This window comes from Varanus komodoensis, unplaced genomic scaffold (assembly GCF_004798865.1).
Source record: "Varanus komodoensis strain SLA01 unplaced genomic scaffold, ASM479886v1 scaffold114, whole genome shotgun sequence".
Taxonomy (NCBI): domain Eukaryota; kingdom Metazoa; phylum Chordata; class Lepidosauria; order Squamata; family Varanidae; genus Varanus; species Varanus komodoensis.
This window is the reverse complement of record NW_025335328.1, coordinates 681,389-704,228: the sequence shown is the minus strand read 5'-3', so window position 1 is coordinate 704,228 and position 22,840 is coordinate 681,389. Positions and strand designations below refer to the sequence as shown.

The 22,840-nt window shown below is 65.0% G+C and overlaps 1 protein-coding gene across 1 annotated transcript in view; it reads left to right on the top strand.

The window, feature by feature from the left end:
- Nucleotides 1-2,814: 2,814 nt before the first annotated feature.
- The window catches only part of DTNB (dystrobrevin beta), a 92,792-nt gene continuing 72,766 nt past the window's right edge, over nt 2,815-22,840 (top strand). The window contains exons 1-7 of the mRNA XM_044421064.1: nt 2,815-2,882; nt 7,037-7,117; nt 8,120-8,333; nt 14,015-14,100; nt 17,948-18,102; nt 18,999-19,104; nt 20,511-20,677. Coding sequence (XP_044276999.1) covers nt 2,822-2,882; nt 7,037-7,117; nt 8,120-8,333; nt 14,015-14,100; nt 17,948-18,102; nt 18,999-19,104; nt 20,511-20,677 — 870 coding nt within the window. The 5' untranslated portion in view covers nt 2,815-2,821. The remainder of the gene's footprint in view (nt 2,883-7,036; nt 7,118-8,119; nt 8,334-14,014; nt 14,101-17,947; nt 18,103-18,998; nt 19,105-20,510; nt 20,678-22,840) is intronic.

The following is a 22,840-nucleotide window of genomic DNA, read 5'->3' as shown; positions in this document are numbered from 1 at the left end:
TATAGGAGTACTGTCCGGTGCATATACGAAATCGAAAACGATAAGGGGAGTCTCCCCGCCACCCCAGTGCTGTTTGGGAATTGTGGAAATCACAATTCAACACTTCTGGGAAGCGCTAGTTTTGGGAAGCCTGGAAGCGTGGCTGCAGCTTGAATCAAGCCATGTGAACATCGCCACCGTCTCTTCTGTTTGCTTGCCCCGTTTCCGTTTACGGCGTGATTCATGGGTGGAACAGCAAAGTGCTACCCTGGAAGGCAGTCGCGTGTATCTCGGTTTTGCCCGTTGGGATAACGAGAAGGAAGTAAAAGTAAATAGGCGCTGGAAAGCATTGCTTATTTCCCGTACAGATAAGGAAGGCTTCCTCTTCGCAAGTTTCTCCTCTTCCGTCCCGGCCTGTCCAGCCGGCTTTGGGCAGCCTTCTGCTGGCATCTGCCTTCACCTCCCAGGCTGCTCTGGGGGCACGGAGGGCCACTTTTACCGGCTGGGGCTGGCTCGGGGGGGTGCAGCCATTTCCGGGTGGGGAGGGCTGGCCACAAGGGACCCACGCTCGGGTCCTTCCTCGTGGGAGGCCGTGCCGTAGGAAGCCGGCAAGGAAGCTGCTCTGTGGGGAGGGAGGCGGCTTCCGGGCCCCCCAGTCGCACTCCAGGGGGGCCCTCGGGAAGGGCATTGTGCAGCGGCGGCGGGGTGGGCCGCCTTGAGGTGGTGCCTGGGCCCCGGCCTGCCCGCCCCCCGCTCTGGCAGCACGTCGGCGCACCTTCTTGCCACGAGCGTTGCTGGCACATGCTTCATTGCGCATCTACTCATGGCGCGTCATTGCAGCCCTGTGTTTTTAACCTCGTTGTGACCCACCCTGAGAACTTCTTCAAGCAGGGTAAGATATTATCAGGAGCGAGCGAACAACGAAAAAAGTGATCCTGGGGCTTGGTGTCCAAGCGATGGCGTGGCTCCTGACCTCCCGCCTGAGAAGAAGTTAAATCTGCTGCCGCGCACCGGCTTGTTCGCCGTGGCCTGCCTGGCCCGGCCGGAGGCGGGCCCCACTCCGCTCCATCGGCGCCGGACTCGGCTCTCGGCGTGCTTGGCCTCGCCACCTCGATGCGACTGACCAGCGCCCCGTTTCGGCCCTTGCATGCTGTCTGTCGGTTGGCGCTCAGGGTGTTTTACTTTTAATTATAAAATGGTAGTTTTCTTGTCAGCAAAAGAACATATTCTAAATCAGTGCAGTATTTTTTAAAAGTGTATGAAATCTATGTAGACAACTGATAGCTCAAATCCTAAAAGTGCTTGGATTAATGCTTTAGAAGGTCCAACGAAAGAGCGTTTAGAGGCAAAAGGCATGTTTGGGGTCACAGGATTTAGAATCTGAACAGTAGCGTTGGAGGGGGTGAAGAAGGCCACCGAGTCCGATGCTTGCTCTTGTGGGACACCAGTTTGCACCATCCCTCGCCCTCGTCTTCCTGCGGACCTGATCCCTGCGCTCCCCTGGCAACACTGCTGCAAACAGGCCGTTACCTACAGCTGATGAGCTCCAACAAGAGCGAAACCTCTTAAAATAGGTCCTGTAGTATTGGCCTGATGAGCGGCTGGGCACCCCTGCCCTCGGCAGTCTCAGTGCTTGTGAAATAAGCTCGCTAGATAAACTATCCTGTCAACCAGGGAACACCTACAGGATGAGATGTAGTAGGCATTTCGTTGATTGATTGATTGATAGATTGAGTTGCCGTTGAGCCCTCCCCATCAGCCACAGGGCCCATCCTGCCTATCGAGACTCAACAATCCCAGCGGCCGCCTGGAACACTCTCCTGTTCTTTTCTTCCGCTTTTTTCCAGTGGAACTTTTACCCTATTTTAGCAGGCGTCCTGCTTTCCCTGCAGCAGCGATGGGAAGAGGAAAGAATTTGAACAATCCCTTTAAAGTTAGCACTCCAGAATCTCTCTCGGCACATGCAGGCAGCTGCTGCTCATGGCTCAGGGCCGGGACGGGCAACCTGTGGGCGTCCAAATATTTCTGGCCGACAACTTGCAACAGCGCGACCAGCGCGGCCAGGCGTCGAGGGTCACGGAAGCTGCGTGCTCGAGCTGCGTGCCCCTTCGTGAGAGTATTTGGTCTGTCGCAGAAAAGGAACATGCAGAAAACGTGCCACGGGTTCTTAGCCACATCTAAGGGCCTCGTGCAGCTCCACTAAACAAGCTCATTGTCATCTCGAGTAACTGGCTTGGCCGCGAAGCCAGTGGGGGAGGTCACGCCACATGTTCATAGCTGAGCAGCTTTTCCCAGGAAGGCCCTGCCATGCGAGCCAGCATTACCCCATTGTGGCGGAACCGTTTCCGGCAGGAAGCAGAGCTTGTGCCTCCGGTACCGTGTAGGTGGGGCAGCACCGCTGTTCTTTTGCAGCCTCTGGCGTGGCAGGGCGGAATCGGCGCCTCCGGTCGCTCTGCTGGTGAGCGGCCTGGAGCAGCGGCAGAGCAGGGTGGAGGAAAGCAGCCCGAAGCGGCTCTCGGCGCCGGGTAGCGAGCCAGGCGTGGGAGCTGCGTGCCGCGGCCGGAGCCAGGGGGCTACGAGCTCCCTTCCCCTGCTGAAGGGAAACGGGCCCTGGCGGTCGCTGCCTCGCATTCGTGTGGCACGCTCTTTGGGCTGCTGGCGCCTGCGTCTTGGGTGGTGTGCTCCGGCTCGGCTGCCGATGGAGGAGTCCTGCGCTCTCGGCGGGTTCCCTCGCCTGCTCCCTGCGTGCCTTGCGAGAGCAGATTGATGCAGAAGCTCAGCTGATGAGCGCATTGCCTCTGTGTGAGGAACATGTGGCTGAAACTCTGACTTTGTGTTTAGGATGATTGAGGAGAGCGGAAGGCGGACAATGGCAGAGAAGAGGCAGCTGTTCATGGAGATGAGTAAGTGGAACGCTTCTCGAGCTCTCGGCTTCGCTTCGGACAGGCTGCAGCTGTTCCAGAGGCAGCTTCTCACGAGGGATTGGGGCTGCCGGGGGAAACATCTGCAGCGGCGTTCCCTGGAGTCTGCGCCTTTACCCTCCGCCTTCACGTGCCTTCCGAGGCGAGGAGCTCTTGCGCCGTGCCCTTCCACCACGGGGCCCTGCGGGGGCGCCAGTCATGCCAGGCGTCGGCCTGACCCGTGGACCCGCTGGCCGTGCCTGCTGCTGGTCCAGCCCCCAAGCGCCAGCTTCCCAGGGAAGGTGGGGGCAGGCCTTTCGGGCCGGCCCCCCCTTCACCACGGGCAGCCCAGGAAGGGGCAGGGGAGGCGCGGGGGCAGCCACTGGGGCCAGGAAGCAGAGATGCTCAGAGGCTGGGAAAGGTGGGGGGGAGGGGGGATGTGCACGTGCGAACTCGGTGCACCCTCTTCTGTGCCACGAGGACAAGCAGCGTGTGTGAGGGACGGGCCGTGCAGGAGCGTGGGAAGCACCTTGCAGTCGTGTGTGCGCAGGATGCCTCCCTGACTGAGGTGGTCGTGCGAGGCACAGGGCGATATTGGCCCGCCGACCCACAGCGCCTCTGGAGCAGCAGGCCGGGTGGCCGCCTGCTGGGCAAGCTTCAGTGCGGGTTGAGCGGCGCCTCCCTTTGCCCTCCGTGTGCAGACGGAGCCTGATTCCCTTCCTTGGACGGCCGGGCTGGTCCGTCCTGCGCTTCTCAGTGGGGGGCCACTGGCCTCAGACACGGAGGCCGGCCGTGAGCGGGCCAGCCAGCGCTTGCTGCCCAGGGCGGGCTCGTCCTCACGCAGAGGTGCCCTCCGGCCGCCGGGGCGCTCCACGTGCCGGCCGAGTGGCTGCCCGGCGCTCACTCTCACTCCCTGCCTCGGACCTGGCAGGGCTCCGGACCCGGGGGTCCCCCTCAGTGGGGAGCGCGAGTGCCCGGCGCTCCGGCTGGGCATGCGCTCGGTGCCTTCCCTGCGCCCGCTCCCGTCTCTCTTTCCCCAGTTAAGTGAATTCCCTCGTATGCGAAGAGAGATTCTCTCTCTCCCCTGCACAACAGCCAGCAGGGTGAACAAGCTGCTGCTGCGTTCGAGGAGCTTTGAAGGGTCTTGGAAAGCTGTCTGTCTCTGGCTTTGGGAAGAAAAGTCCGAAGTGCCTTTGCTTTTTGTTTTTCTCAGGACTAGCTTGAAGTGAGGCTCATCCCGACCAGAGGCAGACTCTCAGAAATTCTTAGGGAACCCCATCCCGAAGGAGTCCTCCAGGAGGAGACGCTCCCCCCCGCCTGGTTTCATGGCAGCCCCCGGCTGAGCGCTGTCTGCAGTGGCAGCAGCCTTCCGGGGCATTCCCCGCCCTCCCTGGAGCTGGTGGTCTGAGCCAGGACCCCTGTGCGTGCAGAGCAGCCGTCCTCCTGTGTGGCGGAACGTGTCTGTCCCCCTCCCCACAGCCTCTCTGCGCCCCGTGGCTCCCGGAGCCCGCTCTGGCGCGGACGGGTGCTCCTGGCAGCCCCCACAGGACCAGGAGGGCTTCCTGCTGCCCGGACGCCCCTTCAGCTTGCAGGGCATGGCACCAGCGGAGGCGTCCCGAGCACACACGGCTGCTCTGCGGGGGCGCGGCGGGGGCCGCAGCAGACGTGCCATGCCGACGGGATTGGCTCCGGTGAGCTGGGCCGGGCGCTCCGCACGGCAGACCCCCGTGCTCCTGCCCCTGCTGTCGTGGTCCCCCCGGCTTCACGGCAACTCATCCCCAGAACTGGGTGCGAAGGCTCGACCGAGCGGCAGGTTCGGACTCAGTTTTCCTTGCGTGTGACATGCAACGGGGTGGCGGCGGGGAGAAGCTGGTGCGTGGCCTCCCACACGACGCCTGCGAGTTCACGGGGCACAGGCATCGCCAGCGGCTCTCCTGTCCTGCAGCATTTCTTACCTGTTTGCCTAGAGCAGCATTCCCAACCGTGTGCCTTCCGGACACATTTGGACTGCATCACCCAGAATTCCCACTCAGGGGCCCCACTGGGTGGGAATTCTGGGAGCTGCAGTCCAAATGCCTCTGAAGGCTCCCAGGTGGAGCAAGGCTGGTCTAGACTGTCCAGGAGGATCTTGACTGACAGCAGCTGATGCACAATTTAATATTATTTCTCCATTACCCAAGCGTGCATATGGCTTTCCACAGCCACGTGCTGTGCAGTAACCTTTAAAGATGGAGCACGCCAATAGCGAACAAAGACTGTAACAAACAGATACCGAACAGGAAAGTAACATAGAAACAGAAAGAGCCAGAAGGGGTCTGCTGGGCCATCTAGTTGGACACCCGGCTCCACTCACGACATGCCCACCATGTGCACGTCCAGCCTGTCCTTGGACACCCTCCCCGATGGGGCCTCAGCCACCTCCCGTGGAAGCCCATTCCACACCCTCGGGGTCCTGACTGTCAGGAAGTGCTTCCTGGCATCCAAGTTGAACCTTGGCTCCCTGAGCTTTGCTTCATTGGGGCGCATCCTGCTTTCCTCTGCAGAGGGAACAGGTCTCTACCCACCTCCGTGTGACACCCCCTCACATACCTGCATAATACCTCTCTTGATCTAGAAGCCACGCTTCTGGCTATGCAAGCAAGGGTGGCGTTTGTCCTCTTGGCCACCGCATCACACGGCTGGCTCATGTTCAGCCTGCAGCCGACCAGCACCCCAAGGTCCCTTTCACAAATGCTGCTCTCCAGCCACTTGTCCCCTAACCTGTACTTATGACACCCATTCCTATGCCCCAAGTGGAAGACCTTGCACTTACCCACATTGAACGCCATCCTGTTGTCTCCTGCCCTCTTCCATAGTCTGTCCAGATCCTTTTGGATCTGGAGTACCTGCTCCTCATTTGTGGCCACTGCTCCAGTTTTAGTGTCATCTGCGAATTTGATCAGCAGGCTGTTCACCCTTCTTCCATGTCGTTAATGAAAAGATTAAACAGGATCGGCCCCAGGACAGAGCCCTGGGGGACCCCGCTTGTCACTGGCTGCCATCCCGACGATTCCCCGCTAATGGTTACCCTCTGCTTTCGGTCAGTCAACCATGCCCTAATCCACCGCACAGTGCTTTGGTGTATCCAAAAGTTCTCAGTTTCTCCACCAGGATATCATGGGGCACTTTGTCAAAGGCCTTGCTGAAATCCAGGTGAACCAGCAAGCAAGCTCAGCTTGTATCTGACTGCGTTACACGTTAGTGCAAGCCCACGTGAAAAGATGCCCAAACGTGGGCGTGGTGGAGGCCATGCTAGGGGCCCCTCATGGCGCTTTCCGGAAGGTGGAGCAGCGTCCCGTGCTGACCCCCAGGCCATCTGAGTATCCCGTGACAGAAAGGAGCAGGGGGCATTCCAGGGCACGCAGCTGCTCCTCCAGAGGAGAGGGCCCCATCCGGAACAGGCGGCTGGCCTGTTCTCTGCTTCTGTGGCCTGCCTCCTCACCGGGTTTTTGTATCACCGAGAGCCAAGCTCGGCCTGCATCCAGGTTCTGTGCAGAAGCTGCGCGGCCCCAGCTGACCCCGGTGCTGCGGACGGGCACGGCTGCGCGTCCTCCAGCCGCGATGGTGCCTCGCTCCATCCCGCCGGAGGACCTCCTTGTGCTGGCCCTGGGGGTGGAATGGCGCCCTGCCGGGGCACAAGGGCCAGAGTGCGGGGGGGGGGCACAGGTAGGGGTGTAGTTCGGAGCCCCAGGTGCCTGTCCCACTGAGCCGATCTAGGACTGGCCCAGATCAGCAAAGGGGGCAGAATAAACACCCTGAGCCTGCTGGGTTTCTGCTCCGCGTCTTTTCTAGCTCTCCGTTAGAGAAATCAGACCCATAGTTCTGACTCCGTACGTGGGGAAGGAATTCTGCTTAGTTCACACTAAGTAGGTAAATGTGGATCCTGAGCTGCCCCCCCTCAGGCCGCAGTGGGGGCGCTTCCATGCCCCACACCTGGACGTAGCAGGGACCTGGTTTGTACGGAGCAATGCTCCACTCAGGCCGTGAGGAGGCTGGTCATGCCCGGCCCTCGAGCGCGGTTTCGGCATGGGTGACAGTCACTGGGTTGTCACCGGGGGCTCCGTGTCCCTGCGAAGGAGGACTGCCTTCTCAAGGTGGCTTTTGCTTCTCACTTGCAGGAGCCCAGAATTTTGATGTCATCAGGCTGTCGACGTATCGCACCGCCTGCAAGCTGCGCTTTGTGCAGAAACGATGCAATCGTAAGTTAAAAGTCTGGCAGAGTCAGAATTCTTACACCCATAACTCTTCCCACGTGACACTAATGTAGTTGTACCTTAAGAACAAGTCAAAACAAATTTGCAATTGTTTGGGAAGATACGAGCTAATTCTAGCTCGTGTTGAAGAGATACTGCAAAATTAGGACCCCCCCACATTGGTTTCATTTGCTGCCATGCAATTCACCTTCAGCAGAAATGCCGCTGCCGCTCTCCGGCCTGGGGGCGCTGTGTGGGAAGCCCCCAGAAGCACGGGCGGCCCGGCAAGAACGGGCTCTGGCGCCCCTGGGCGTGTGCACACACACCCCCCCCCCCCGTGGGGCAGGGCAGCTGGACTGCGTCTTCCCGCGTGCCGTTCCTCTGGCGCGTGACGTGCCCCCTGCTTGCGCTTCTCTGCACGGGGCCCTCGTGTGGCCCCCACACGGGAGGCCCGGCAGTGGCGCTCTGGGGCTTCCCGTGGCCTTTGCTGCCGCCACAGCCAGGGCCGCGGGGTCTGTGGGAGCGGTGCGGTGGCAGTGCCAGCGCGAGGGAAGCAGGGGCGCCTTTGGGCACCGGGCCAGGGAAGCGGGCAGAGCTGGCGGCGACGGCGGCCTTTTGCAGGGAACAGATGATCCTCCGCAGGCAGATGGCCTTTGCCCCTGTTGCCATCCCCGTTTCTCCCTTGCTCCTCCACCAGAACGTGCCCCCTCCGGGGCGCCGGGCATCCCCGGTTGGTGTGTGCAGAGGTGGTGCGTGGCCCTTCCCTCCACCCTCCACTTCAGGGCAAGGAAGCTGGTGGGGCGCCGGCCGGGGGCCGTGGGGTAGTTCTCTCCGTTCCTCCCTCGCCCTGCAAAGGCCTGGCTCCTGGGCTGCGAGTTCCCCGCCTGCCTCCTGCCCTGCCAGGCGCCTTGTGGCTGCGCATGCAAGATTCGAAATCGGCACCTGCGCCTGGACAGCGCGTCACAAAGGCTGGCCGGGCAGCGAAACACTTTCTTCTTTCCCCCCCAGTCCACCTTGTGGACATCTGGAACATGATTGAAGCCTTCCGAGACAACGGCCTTAACACTTTGGATCATAACACAGAGATCAACGTGTCTCGACTGGAAACCATCATTTCGTCCATCTACTACCAGCTGAACAAACGCCTTCCGTCCACGCACCAGATCAGTGTGGAGCAATCCATCAGCCTCCTCCTCAACTTCATGATTGCGGCGTACGACAGGTGAGCGACTCCGCTCCCACGGCTGCCTCGCCTCTCGCCAGAGGCCCTGCGCCCCGAGACGGGGGTCGGGCAGCCAGGGCGGCTGCAGGGCTCCGTGCACGGCCTTCGGGTGGCCCACCCCGTGCCTCTGCTCAGCCGTGCTGCTGGATCGCCCGTGCGACTGCCGGTGTTCCTTCAGGCTGCACTCAAATTCAGACGCGTGTCCTGTAAATTAAGCTCATCGCACAGGAGCTATTGGACCCACGGAGCCTCTGCTGCCGTGGTGCCAACCCCTGTTTGGTGCAGAGCCCAGGAGTGGTGTGCCCACCCTCCAGAGCAGGCGCCAGAGACTGGCGGGGCCTCCGCAGGCCCCTGTGGCACTGCCGGAAAGAGCCACGGGCCGTGGCAGGAAAGGCCGGCGGCGCCTTGCCCTGCCGGAGGAGGCCCTCGGCGAGAAGCCTCTTTGGTGCTTGCAGGGACCTCCCACGAAGAGCGCCGGAAGAGCTCCTCTGGAGCAGGCCCGAGGGAGCGGGTCCCTGCCTGGCCCTCTTGTCCGCACAGCAGGCAACCCGTTGCCCCGGTGGAAGCGCCCGGGGGGGGGTGGGCAGGCCCCCACGTGCTTGGCTTCCCCAGCATTCGGCATGCGGAAGTCCCCGGTATGGGACGTGGGCCACTGTGGCCAGTGGCTGTTGACAGCCCCCTTCCCCACGGCGTTGTCTGAACCCGTTTGAAGCCCATTAATTCGTTCTGGGTGCAGTCCTCCGAGAAAATGCGCGGCCACACCGGGAGCTTCGGGAAGGGACAGCTTTCTGGGACAGCTGAGCCACATGTGTGGAGTACTGCTATGTGCTGTCAAGGGGTCCCCGACTTGCGTGACCCCGTGAAGGAGACCCCCCAACGCCCCTGTTCTGGACAGCCTTCCCAGTTCTCAGCATCCGGGCCGTGGCTTCCTCCGCGGAGCGCATGCCTCTCCTATCGGGTCTTCTCCTCTTCTCGGGCTTGCCGGAGCAGGACTGTCTCCTCGGGGGAGCCTTGCCTTCTCGTGACGCGCCCGAGGTGTGCCGGCCCCAGCTCTCCCCCTCTTTCATGGGCAGAGGCTTCTCCCTCCACTTCAGTGGAAGGCTATTTAGAGGTTTCTGCAATCTGTTAAATTTCAATAAGAGATCTGCACTTCAGAGGATTGTCTTGAGGATGAAACCGGGAAGGAAGTGGCAAAGAACCAGTTTGCGCGGGACCCGCTCCGAGGAGACCCACGCCTCCATGGAGAATCCGCAGCGCTGAGAAGCGTTCCCCAAGTAGCGCCCTTTGGAGCGACCATCCGAGTGGGAATGGAACTGCCACGATGCGCTGCCCACTTCCGCGCGGGATGTCGCCATAGATGCCCTGGTGGATGAGAGCAGAGGCTGCAGGGAGGTGCAAGAGAGCCAGCAGGGTTGCCCCCCCCCGGCTCCTCCCCGGCGGAGGTCTCCACACAGGGCGACCGAGGCTGTTTCCACGCCAACACCAGGGCTGAGCCCGACTGAAATGCGTCCGGGTGGTCAGCCTCACCCAAGAGTGCTGCCCCCTGCCCAGGAAGGGGTGTTTGCCGCCGGCTGGATTGCGGGTTCCTCCGGGTTCGGGGGGATGAGGCTTCCTCGGGAGCAGCCTCATCTGAACCTCCTCCAGGCGGCATGGGCCACTGTCACCTCTCTCAAGGAGGCACGGCTCTGCCCCTCGACCCAGCCAGCCGGTCCCCCTTTTCATCAGCCCAAAGGGGGCGGATCCGGAGCAAAGGAAGTTGTGCAAACCTGTCCGAGCGCCTTGCCGGCATCCTGAGCTGCGCCGGGCAAACGCACCCGGCAGAACGAGGCCAGGCTGTGCTCAGGAGCCTTGCCCGACCCAGTGGCACCAGAGTCCAAGTCCCGGCAGGGGCAAGAGCTGTCGTCCTGGAAGCGCCCAGCGGTGTGTTGCAGCGGGCCTCAGACGGGTCTCCAGCGTCCTTCGGGCCAGCAGGGAGTGGGCCCCCAAAGTGCCACGGCGCGGCACCCGGGAGACTGAACCGAGCCCACTGAGCGTGGCTTCTGGGACACCCTTGCCCTCCTGCAGGAAGCGGTGGCTTTGCCACGAGGAAGGGCACCCCTTCCCATCCAGATCACCGCTTCCACGACCAGATGAAAAGATCAGGAGCACTGTGAACCATGCCGCTGAACCCAGTCCCGCGGTGGCCCCGCTGGGAGGCGGCAGCTCCCCTGCCGTGGTGGTGCGTGCCCGGTCAGCCACCTCGGCCCCTGCCGGATCGCCAGCGGGAAGCCTCGTTCTGCACCAGTCTGGCCCTTGACAGCAGCACCCAGAGACCAGAGGGCGAGCGAGGAGGAGGAGGAGGCGGATGCAAGCTGCTCCGAGTTTGTTGTATGAAAACGGGTGGGACGTAACTCTAACAGATAAACAGGGTGACCATCAAACCTGCAGGTGGAAGGATGGAGCGCAGCACGGCTCGCGGCAGCCTGGGCCGCGTTCGTCCCCCATGCCTGGCCCTCCTTCCAGTGCCAGGTCTCCTCCACCATCGCCGTGGAGATGAGGTTCCTGGGTTTCCCCTCTTGGCCCGTAGTCTCCCTTCCAGGAAGATATACAGGCCCGGTGGCGGACTAAAGCCCCCGATGTCGAAGTCCTGCACCGTTGGTGGGGGGAGCTGCAGGGCATCCCCAGGAGCAGGTGCCCGAGGGAAGCTCCCCTCGGCTCCCGCCACAGGCGCGTGTCTCCCGCGAGCTGGAGGCAAGGTACCTGCGGGAACAGGCACGCACCGACTCTGCTCTCCCGCGAGGTCGCAGCAGACGCCCAGCCGTTCCCAGCTCCCTGCAGCACGTGGAGGCTGAGGGGGCCGCACACGGTGCATGGAGCAAAGGTGCGGTCTTTCTCTGCGTGCAGAATTTGGTCGTCTTAAACGCAGGAGACACCAGGTGCTTACCAAACCGCTTCGGTTGGGTGTGTAACTTCTGTGGCTCCTCTGTCTGAAAGACGCTCTTACTGAAAGCGTTACGGATTTGGAGTCCTCCGTGGGATCCTTCTCCCTTCTGCGCCACCCGAGGCCACTCGTGATCTGGGGCAGCTGTTGTGCAGAAGGCGTCGTCGCTCCTGCTGGCCCTGGCCGGAGAGGCAGCCGTGTGGGCCTCCAGCAGCAAAGGCAGCAAAGACCCGTGCCGCACCTTGGCAGAAGCCTGCCGCAGCACACGCTTTGTGGCGGCTCCCCCGTCATCGGGCACGTGACGTGGCAGCAGATCTGTGGGGGCAGCAGCAGGGAGGGGGTGCCGGCCGTGCTGTCAGGGTGCATGGGCACGAGAAGCAGCACAAACCCGTTCACGCAGTATGGCTGGGCCGTGGCACAGCTGGCGGTGCAACAGAGATCTCACGGCTTTGTGGCACTCGCCACCCCCTCGGCCACGGGAAAAGTCGACCTCCGTGTGCCACTGCATGGATGCCCCCCACCCACGCAGTCCGCCAGCCGGATCGGCAGCATTCCCAGCAGCGAAGGGAGCAGGCTACGGCCGAGCCAGACTGGGGGATGCCAAGCCCCTCCGGGCTCTTCTGGCAGCCTGGCCGAGCGGCTGCGATCGCGGCTCCCCGCACAGCCGTGCCTGCTGGCCAAGGCCCGGCCCCTGCTTCCTGCCAGCGGGCCCGTCCAAGGCCGCACGATGCCGCCGGGGTCACTGACGGCACCTGTGCCTCCTTGGAGGGTCGGGAGCGCAGTGGCGGCTCCCTAGCCTGGACACTTCCAGGAAAGCGGAAGCAGCTGCGGGATCTGTGGGGAAGGTGCGAGCTGCAGGCGGAGCGTTTCTGTCCACAGCGTCTTTCCCAGCTTCCTGGAAGGGCTCTGGAGTAAGCAAGCGAAACTGGGGACATGCAGTAAGAGCCGTGCTGGATCAGACAGCAGTCCCTCGGGTCCGCTATTCCGTTCCCGCCGTGGCTGGCCAGCCACCCACCGGAAGCCACGTGCGGCGGCCCCAAGCAGAGGCCGGTGGGGACATTCTGCCCCCACGGCCAGTGACCGTTGCCAGCGCGGTTGTGCTGGGGCATCGGGTGTCTCCGAATTAAGGCAGCCCTGTGGATGCGCCCCCCCAACACGGCTTGTTCTGGGTAGCCCTGCTCAGCTCGTGGGCACTCAAGGCGGTGGCTGCCCTGGCAGAGTCGATCCGCCCCGTGGTTGCTCGAGCGCCTTGCCTTCTCCCATGTGCCCGAAGTGCGGCAGCCTGTTCGGTCGTTTTTGCTTCTGCCTGGCTTGATTTGATCCGGGAGCTGCGTGTTCGTCTGCGTCTTGTCCAGTGTGTTCCCGAAGCTCTCGCCCACCCCTGGAGCCGCCCACACGCATTTTCTTCTGGTCAGCTTTCTTCACTGCCTGGCTTCCACACTCCCACGTAGTGGCCAGAAATGGCCTTGGCCGTGGCCTCCAGCGAAACCTCCGCACGCTGGAGCGCTTTCCTAGTTCTTTCCTTGCTGCCTTGCTGTCTCCGTCTCCAGGACTGGCCATCCCGGACGGCATCCGTTCGTGGGGCCACCACAGGACGGGGGTGCCCTGACGGCACAGAGCAGCACCTCGAGGCCCTCCGAATGGGCCCCGCTTCCGTCCTCAGCCACGCTTTCGCCCAGTCCACCCGGAGCAGATGCTCAGCTGCGTGGCCTGCTGTGTCCGGCCCTCTGAATGTGGCGTCCACGTCATGACGGGAACGTGCGCCTGTGCAGTCGGGGGGGGGGCAATCGCCCATCATCACAGCACTGCCCTGTTGGGATCCCTCCCTGATTCCCTTTTGCACCCCAAGACCTTGCACCCAGACCGCCCTGACTTGGGGTTCAGCGCCTGGAATTGTTGTTCCCGGGGCCCCCGCCCTGGCTCCCCCGCCAGGTGCTCTGACCTGCTCTCCACCGTGGCCTTTGCGGCATTCAGAGCCGCTTCTCCCCCAGGGCTTCCTGCAGGTCCCATGTCCAGAGGCAGCTGCATGGCTCTCATCGCCCCCCTTCGCCGTGCTGGCGTGAGGGAAGCCGCTCTGCCATCTTTTCCTGCTCTACATCAGCCACCATCTGCTCAACACCCCGTGCTAACCGGCGAACCCGAGGGAAGAAGCCTTGTGGGAATGGGGGTAGAAACTAGGCACGCAGGAGGAGGTCAAATCCAGCTGCCCCTTCTCTCCTCCAGGCCTCTCCCCTCGCCGCCTGCACAGCTCCTTCTCTCCCCACCGCCTCTCCCTGCGCTTTCGGGGCGCTGGCGTGGGGCAAAGAAGAGGGGCAAGGCCTCGTGGGGATGAAGGCCTGGCTGGGAGGCACGGGAAGAGAGCTCATTCGGGCCCTGGGGGACCCCCTTTGCACACGTGGCGCTCCGGCCCCAGGCAGAGCACTGCTTGCAGGGGCTCGCCCCCGAAGCTGCTCGCTCTAGCCGGGGACCCCACAGGCTCGCCCTGCCGGGCAGAACAGGTGAGTGGGGCTCCCGGGGTGCCGCACAGGTGCCTCCGGAAGGATGGCGGGGGGTCGCTTCGGCTCCGCAGGGGCGGGGTGGGCCCCGGTAGCCCCCTTGCTGCAGTGAGCCCCCCCCCCTGTGCACCCCCGTGCTCCCGGGGCAGGGCGCGGCGTCCCGTGGGCCCGGCCACGGGGGCGTGCAGGTGGGCGTGCGTGGCCCGTCCGGCTGCAGCGGCGGCGGCACGATGCTCCCTGGGGTGACTGTGGCTTGTCTCTTGCAGCGAGGGCCACGGGAAGCTGACGGTGTTTTCCGTAAAGGCCATGCTGGCGACTATGTGTGGCGGAAAAATTCAGGACAAGCTAAGATGTGAGTATTTAAGGACACCGCCTTTCAGCTGAGGAAACTCTGCTCTTGCTCGGTCGACAGAACCGTGCGGCCAGCCGGGGCGCCCCCTGCGTCCCCCCAGTGCAGCCCTGCTGCGGGTGGGAAGGAGGCTGCCTGGGAAGCGTGGGAGCGGGACGGACGCACCTGCAGCCCGGCTGCAGCCTCCCTTGAGAAGCGACCGAACGGAGCGCGTTTTCTCCCGAAGCGCCATCCTGCCCCTGGACGCTCCCGTTCGCGGTCCTTCGGGCTCCCTGCGTCACCGCCCCGGCTTCCGGCCATGCCATCGCTGAAGGACCTGTCACACTGTGCAGTCCTCACCGGGGTCCCCTCCCCGCCCCCGGGGGAGCGCGCTTTCTCTTCGCCCACGGCAGTCGCAGCCTTGCGAGCGCCCCGGTGACCCCGCCTCCCCCACGGCCCCGCTCTGTCACTCGAGCAGCCACCCTCCGCGGCGCGCAAGGGCAGTGGCCGGCCGTCGTGCTGCGGCCTGCGCAGGATGGCTCACGGCCCCCGTGGCCTCGGAGCTTCTGGCCCGTGCAGCCCCCCCCCCGCCCCCCGCTCCCCGTGGTGAGCCTCTGCCGGTGGGCAGGCGCGCCCTCCGCTCGGCCCCAGCCAGGGGGGTGCAGGCAGAGGCCTGACTCCGGCACCTCTTGCCGGCCTTGCCAAACGGGCTCCCCGCCAGCGAAGCAGAGCTGGAGAACGTCCCCGTGTTCCAGCGATGAGCCCCGCTACTTCTCGGCTGTGGCTTCCTGTGGCAGCCGCGCATTTTTGCATTTTTTCAGGAGAATTCCCACAAGTCGTCTCATGCGTCTGCATCCTTGGTGCACTGTGGACACACTCTGGCTCACAGTGCCGGCACATTTACTTCTACCAGCTGCCTGCCGGCCTGCCTGCCGGCCTGGCTGCCTGCCTTGGGTGCCTTCACTGCAGGGATGCCGCGCGCTGGCCCTCCGGTGCTTGGCTTTCCGGCTCGCCTGCAGGCGGCTGCGGGCGCTGCGTGGCAAGCGAGCCTCGTGCGAGCGTCCTTCTGAGTTCAGGAGAAGGCGTGAGGCCAGGCAACTGCACACAAGCAGAGGCAGGCACAAGGCGGGGAATTCCCAGCCAAGAACGCAGCCTCGGAGGGTTTCCCACCGGCCCCCTGCTCCCTGCAGGGCCCCCGCGGCAGCCAGTGCCAGGGGCGGCGGGGCCTCCCTGCTTCCCCGGGGCCGCCCCTCTGTGGCTGTTCTTGCAGCCTGCCGGGGGGCCCCGAACCCGCCTTCTGCACGGGGGCCCCGGAGGGTGTTCAGCCGTCCGAGCTCCGTCCTTGCGTGTGGCGGCTGCCCGACTCCGAGGGAGGGTTTGGCGGGTCTTGGGCCAGCAGGCCAGACTCACCTGCTCACTGGGTCTCCAGGAGGCCGAGGCCGGGCTGCCCCGTCCTTGTTGGCAGAGGAGAGGGGGGAGAGGACCGCCCACCCGCCCCCAGCGGGCGGGGCCCTGCTCCTCGCCGGGGTGCCCAGGCCCTCACGGTCTCCTCAGGACTCCTCTGCAGATCCAGCATCGTCGGTGACGGTCGCTCCACTGCCAAACCCATCCCGAAAAGGGGGGCACGAACCTGGAGCGTGACTTGGCTGCACCTGACGAGCTCCGGGTTGTTCCTGCAGGTGCCGAGGGCGGCCATCCGTGCAGCCTGCCTCTCGCCACGAGGTCGGGCGCGGCCGGACTCCGGCCAGGGCCTCACGGTCAGCAGCCTCTTGCTGGGGCTCCCCAGAGCCCCGTTGCCCCGGCTCCGCCTGCTCTGAGCTTGTGGACGGGGCTCCCAGGGCAGGGGCCACGCGGCACGGATGCACATGGCCTTCTTCTCGTTCGGGGGCCACTCTTCCCCCTGCTGGCGGCCCCACTGGTCTGGGGCAGCGGTGCCCCTTGGTGCTTGACAGGGCACGGAGAGTGCCTGGGCGGAGGACCACTCGGGGGTCGCCAGCACTCCCTTCCTCCCCCCCCCGCTTCCGTGTTCCACCTCTGCCACAGCTTTGAAGCCCCCTCGGCCCCACAGCCCCCGCCCCTGGACCCCCCTTCCTCAGGAGCGCATGCTCAGGCTTCCCTGGCTCCTGTGCCGCCATGCCCTCCTCCGGCCGGCTCCTTTCCGCCGCCCTGGGCCCAGCCACGCCTCGGCCGCTGCCTCCTCTGCTCCCGGTGCCTCTCGGCTGCGGGGCGCCCCCGCCTGGCAGCCCCTCCTGCCCCGCTGGCCCTGGCAGCGCTCCGGCTTCCACGGCCTGGCCCTGGCCCTGGCCCTGGCCCATGCGTCGGAGGGCTCTCCATCCTGCTGGAGATCATGGGCCCCGTAGTGCTGCATCGCTGCACCACCGGCCGCACCACCCATTTCCTTCCCGGCGTCCGTGCGGCAGGTGCCCGGGCCTGGGCCACCGCCGCTGCTGCTGCTGTGGCCAGGCCGCTGCTCCTCCGGGCTGTCCTTGGGGCACCCGCCTGTGCCGGCCCGTTGGCCTGTGGGCCACCCGGATGCGGGGGACATGGGGACGCCGTGCGCCATCAGTGCGCTGCTTCAGGGGCCCTCTGCGAGCACCCAGCCCACCCAGCGCCCCGCTTCAGAGCCGAGCCTGCTGGTCCTTTGCCGCCTGTTGGCCGTGGAGACCGGGAGAGGAGGGGGCGACCCGCGGAGACACCCGAGCGCGCCTCCGCAGGCCCAGGGCTCGCTGTGCGAACGCTCCGGTGGCCGCCTGAAGGGCCGGCCGCAGGCGAGCCGCTGTTCCTTCCACGCTGGAGCGCATCCTCGGCACGCATCCTCACCTTTGCGGGCCCGGCATTGGCGCCCTCAGCTCAGGGGGATGCCTGGCTGGTTGGCTTGTCTGCTCGTTCGTTGATTAGCTTTCTGTCCTGCCCCACCAGCTGGGGCTCCCTGGGCGCCAGAGCCTCAGCAGCCATGGCAGCAGGGAAGGGGAGCTTGCAGGCCGACGGGGCGGCATCTCCCTTCTGCTTCTCTGATGAGAGCAGGATTGGCTGCGGGTAGCAAAACGGCAGCCCGTGCGAGGTGGGTGGCGAAGAGGAAGCGTCCCTCCCGCGGCCCGCCCTCCCTCCCTCCCCGTCCCCTCGCGCATGGGCCCGGCTGCTGCTCGGAAGCGCCTCCTTGCTGCCGGGAATATCGGCCCCGCTGCCCTCCTGCTTCCCCGGTGCCAGGCCACAGCCTGCGGGGGCTTCTCTGTCGTCGGTGCAGCTGACATGGCTGCAGCGCAGGCCCGCCTTCCCTGCTCCCTCTCGGTCCTCTGCGAGGCCTCCCCCCCGCCCCCCAGAGCCCCAGAGCTCCCCTTGCGGGCACCTGGGCTTTCCCGTCCCACCTGCTGCGTACCTGCTCGGAGAGGGAAGGCTCCATCCGGTTCCTTCGTACAGCCTCCCGTCCTCGTGGACACGCAGGTCTTTCCTGGCCCCGAGCCGCCCTGGCCAGTAGCCGCCACTCTCTCTGCCGCGCTCATTCACGGGTGCAACCTCTCGCAGGGATGATGTGGCATGAAGTCGGCTTGTCTTCAGCCGCTCTGGCTCTCGGCTCATTCCCTCCCACAATTCAGCAAAGGATTTCAACTGCAACTCCCCGTCTAAAAAATAAAAAATTTGTTAAACTCTCCTACTGTTCTACCGCCACCCTGAGAAGAAATTAGCCTGTGACTTTTAGAGCCAATTTTTCAGTGTGCAGAAGATAAAAATACCTTGCTTAAGAAATATGCTTAATATTTAATTCCCCTTGTTTGGCTGGAATACATTTAATAAGCTTAAAGTTGTGCCTATATCGCAGGAGTAGCACTTAAACTGCGGTTAATCTAAGTCTCCCTCTTAATTTGTGTTTTAGATATTTTCTCTCAAATGTCGGATTCCAACGGACTGATGATATTTTCAAAGTTTGACCAGTTCCTGAGAGAGGTCCTGAAGCTGCCCACCGCTGTGTTCGAAGGGCCTTCCTTTGGCTACACAGAAAACTCCGTGCGGATCTGCTTCCCTCAGCAGGTGCGCGTGGCGCTGGCGGGCCGGAAGCCGCTCCCGGAGGCGGCTGGTGCCCTGCGCTGCACGGAAGCGTCGTGCTTGGGCCGCGGAAACGCGTCTCCCAAGCACAGTGCCCTTCTCCAACTGACTGGAAGGCCCGGTTCCGCAAGCCACCTAGTTAAATCCACAGCCCACGTTGGCCCGTTCACACGTCAGGGCAACAACCCAGCTGCCGCCTCTTCACGCCGGGTTGTGGTGCACAGGGACGCGTGCCGGCGTGTGCTGCCCCACTGCTCCCAGGGCGAAATTCTGCTTGGCAGCTCTGGCGTGTGGGGGAGAGAAGCCGGGGCTGCCGGTGCACGCACTGGGCCGCCAGCCCCGCCCCCCGGACCTTGTCCAGCTGCCCTGGCTCACGGCCGCACCGCCCTCTCGCCTCCGCACACCGGCCCGGGAGGAGTGAGCTGGGTGTGACGCGCAGGCCGGGCCCCAGGGAGCGGCTGGAGCATCTGTGTCACGGCCGTGGGGATGTTCGCGCCCGCCAGTCGTCTCCCCCCACCATTCTGGTTGTACAGAGAGCTGGAGTGGGGGGCCGGGAATGGGACCAGCTCCTCTGTGCCCAGGGGGCGCTGCTGCTGGCCCTCCCCTGGGGTTGTGCGGGGTGGCGGGCATGAAGCCCGCGGCCTGCCCTGAAGAGTCGCGCAGGGACGTTGTGGAGCGCAGCCGGCCTGCCTGGATTCCCGAGGCTCGGCAAGAGGCGTGAGCACGGCCTTGGCCGGCTGCTCGAGGTCGACGGGCCTCGGGGGAGCCCGAGCTCGCCCGGGGGGCCGGTGGAGGGTCCAACAGGCACCTGGCATGCGGCATGAAGCCCCCCCCCGCAACGGAGCACAGGGCCCTCCCCTTCAGTCTGTTTGTCTTCGCAGAAAAAGGTCATGCTGAACACGTTCTTGGACACGCTGATGGCTGACCCGCCACCCCAGTGCCTTGTGTGGCTGCCTCTCATGCACAGGCTGGCCCACGTGGAGAATGGTGAGTCGCGCGCATGTGCGCCCCGCCCGTCCCCTTCGGGCCGTGCCAAGGGCCGGCGTGCGCCTCCTGGGGTGTGCCAGGGGGCCTCACGCTCTTGAGACTCCCCCGGTCGGGTCCTCGGGAGGCAGTCCTGCTCAGCCAGGCCGAAGGCCACAGTGCCCGGCCGGGAGCTTCCAAGAAACCCCCCAGGCGGAGCACAGCGCGGCTGGCCTTCCGAAGCGTGCCGTGCCGTGCCGTGCCTGGGGGTGGCCGCTCCCCACGGGAGTTGGCTGCCCTCTCTGCCCTCTCGGTGCCACTCGGGAGGGGGGCGCTGCGACGGGATGTGCCCGGTCCGGCGTGCTTGAGGGCCAGTGACCGCCCCGCCGGATGGCACGCTGCTCCCCGTGGGCCTCTTCCCGAGGACGTTCTCCCTTCCAGGGCCATCCTGCCCATTCGGTTCAGGGGGACGAGAGCACGTCTCCATACCACTTCCTATTGGGGTCGGCGCTTGCCGGCCCAGGGGCTTCCCCAGAGGCACCCCCCTTTCTGAGAGGCCTAGTTTGGACAAGCACATGGCAGGCATTTTGTGAGCGGAGCCGGCTGGAGCGGGGGTCAGGCTAGATGGCCCCAGAGGGCCCTTCTGGCTCGCTCTGAGTGGCTCTGTGCTCCTCGTCCGTCCCAGGCCTTCCGCGGTGAGCTTTTGTTGCGTTTTGTCTTGCCTCCCGGTGACCAGCAGCCCTCTGGACCAGGGCGGGCAGCGGCATCCCGGTGCTGCTGCAGAACAGCTCTGAGCAGGCCGCCTGCCCCCTGTTCCGCCGACCGCCGGTGCCGAGATTCACCAGGCCCAGCCTTGGAGCGCCTCTGAGCTCAGGCCCCGCAGACCCTGTGTTCCCCTGCAGCGAGCTGCACCGGCAGGCCTGCGGCTGGGCCCGGGCCCGTTGGGTCCTCCCTCGGCCTCGGGTCCACGCGCCCACGCCAGCCACGGCTCGGCCCGGGCTCCTCGTGAGAGAGCCAGCCGAGCGCACAGGCTGAGCTGGGAAGGGGCCCCTTCCCCACTCGGGGTCCTGACTGACTTGGGGTCTGTGCACCCCGCGTGCTCGGGACGGCCCAGGCGCCGTTGGAGGTTGGGCGGTGGAAGAAAGGAACTTGTCACCAGCACCACGATGAGCTGGCAGGCACAGAGAGGCCCAGAGGCGCTGCCGCCTTCCCTGGCCGCTCAGAGCAAGCGTGGCGGCGTGTGCCCCTTTTGGCCCTGCACCCTCTGGGCAGGCCACGGTGCTGCGCCCAGATTTTCGACGGGGATCGGGGACGGAAAGCGGGGTTGCGGAGGAGGGGCAGGCCCTGCCGGTGGCCGCGAGGGGCCCTGCGCGCGGCCCTCTGCCCGGGGGCGCTGGAGCCGGCTGACGCGGCCGCCCTTCTCTCCGCAGTCTTCCATCCGGTGGAGTGCTCGTACTGCCGGTGCGAGAGCATGATGGGCTTCCGGTACCGGTGCCAGCAGTGCCACAACTACCAGCTCTGCCAGAACTGCTTCTGGCGCGGCCACGCGAGCGGCGCCCACAGCAACCAGCACCAGATGAAGGAGCACTCCTCCTGGGTAATCCTCGGCGCGTCTCGCGCTCTCGGGGGGGGCCTGACGCAGGGCGGCCCACGGCTCACCCCGAGTCCCTCCACTGGGCGGGGGGGCGGGGGGCAGGGTGGCCGGAGCAGGGCGGCCCACGGCTCACCCCGAGTCCCTCCACTGGGCGGGGGGGGCGGGGGGCAGGGTGGCCGGAGCAGGGCGGCCCACGGCTCACCCCGAGTCCCTCCACTGGGCGGGGAGGCCGGGGGAGCAGCTTGTGGCTCCTGCGGGGTCCCCAGAGTTCAGCAGGGCGGCATGGCCGTCCTCTCAGAGAGCGCTGGGGCGGGTGTCCCGCGCTGGCCACCCACCAGCTTTGGGCCAGCACACTCTCGGGAATGAGACTGGCACGGCGTTCTGGGGCGCAACCACTCGGCACGCGTCACGGGAGGGAGAGGGTCGGAGGCCCCGTGTGAATTGCCATCCACGGCCAGAGCCAGCGTGGCTCTCGGGGACCGTGTCACTCTGAGGGACAAAGCTGTCCTCCCCGCAAGCAGACGCAGAGACCACGCACAGGCAGCCCAGCAGCGCCGTTCGGCTCCTGGTGACCCCAGAGCCCCTCGGGCAGCGGCTGCCCCTTTGTAGCCTCATTCCGAGGATGGGCCCGTGCCGGTCGTGCTGCTTCTCTTAGGACCCGGGGGAGAGAGTCCTGAGCTCCGGGACAGAGGGCAGAGCTTGGGGGAGTCTGTGGGTTGTGTTTGGCAGAAACAGCAATGTAAGAATTTCTGCAGCACCAGGAGAGGAGAGGAGAGGAGAGGAGAGGAGAGGAGAGGAGAGGAGAGGAGGGATAGGCGGGCCCGGAGGGCAGTTCGGCAGAGGTGCAAAGACTGACCCAAGAGGATGCTTGCGCACGTCATTGCTAAATGTGGCTCTGTTTCTGAAGATCGGAGCTTTTTGAAACGGAGCACAAGTGCTGGCATTAGCAACTCTCTTCGAGGAGCCCTGAACGGAGCAGGTGACCGGCGGGAGAGCGGCCTCGCTTCCTCGCTGAGGCAGCGGGGGCTTCCGAGGATGTCTGCCTCGGTTGCCTGGCATGGAGCAGCTCCGAGCTGCTGGAGGCCCTCAAGCAAGTCGGCCAGCCAGGCGCAGGACTGCCCGGTGGACTCGAGTTCCTCGGGGCCTTTGTGTTGCGGGAAAGAGCCGTGCTCCGTGGCGCGGCACGTGCTGTGCTTGCAGAGAGTCCCGGCATGTACACGTGGAGCAAAACTGATTTCCGGACGGATCGGGGCCCTGCCGTGGCCGTGCTGCCCTGGCGCAGAAGGCTGCTCTGCCTTAGATGGGAGGTGTGCCCGTGGCAGAGCTCTGGAGGGCGCCCTCCGGACCGGCCGCTGCTGGTGCTGGTTCACGGCACTCCTCCGGCACACCTGCCTGCAGGTGAACTGGGGCAGGTGAACTGGGGCAGCGCACCATGTGCTCCACGCACACAGCCAGCTGTGGGGCTGGAGCAGACAGGGTGGGGGATCCCGGCAGCAGCGTTACCCCGGGTGCAGCCTCCAGGGCGCCCGGGGGGGCTGGCAGGATGTGCCCCAGACCTTTTCATCCGGCGTGGGGAATGTTCCTCCTGAGGATGCTGGGGCGCTCTGGGAGGGCCCTGGACGGCTGGGCCGAGAGGCCGCCCCGTCCTGGGTCTGTGCTGTGTGGCAGGAGAGCCGGGCGGTGCCCCACCGCGGGGGCGGGCAGAGCCCCCAGAGCCACTGGGGTGGTGGCGGGAAGCAGGAGCCCTGCGGGGTATTCAGCGGCACCCAGGCCTTCAGCAGCCGCTGCCACGGGGCCCCTCCCCCACCTCTCTCGATGCGCACATGCGCATGCGCACTCCCGCGCACACGCGCACTGCAGGGGAGGGTGTAAGAAGAGCTGCTTGGGACGGACTGCGGGCCTCTCTGGCCCAGCACCCTCCCTTGGCCGAGGCCAAACCGATTCTCCGGCGGGAAGGCCACGGCCAGGGCATGCATCACGTGCTGGGCCATGGGTTCATGCACAAGTCAAGCCGGAGGGGCCGGGAAGGCCACCCGGCCCGGCCCACTCCTCCCGCAGGACAGCCATTCACACCATCCCACTCTGGGCCGTCCCGCCCCGTCCTGCCCTGCCTCGCGTGGGTCCAGTGCGGGAGAGCCAGCAAAAAAGTGGCCGCTACGAAAGTGC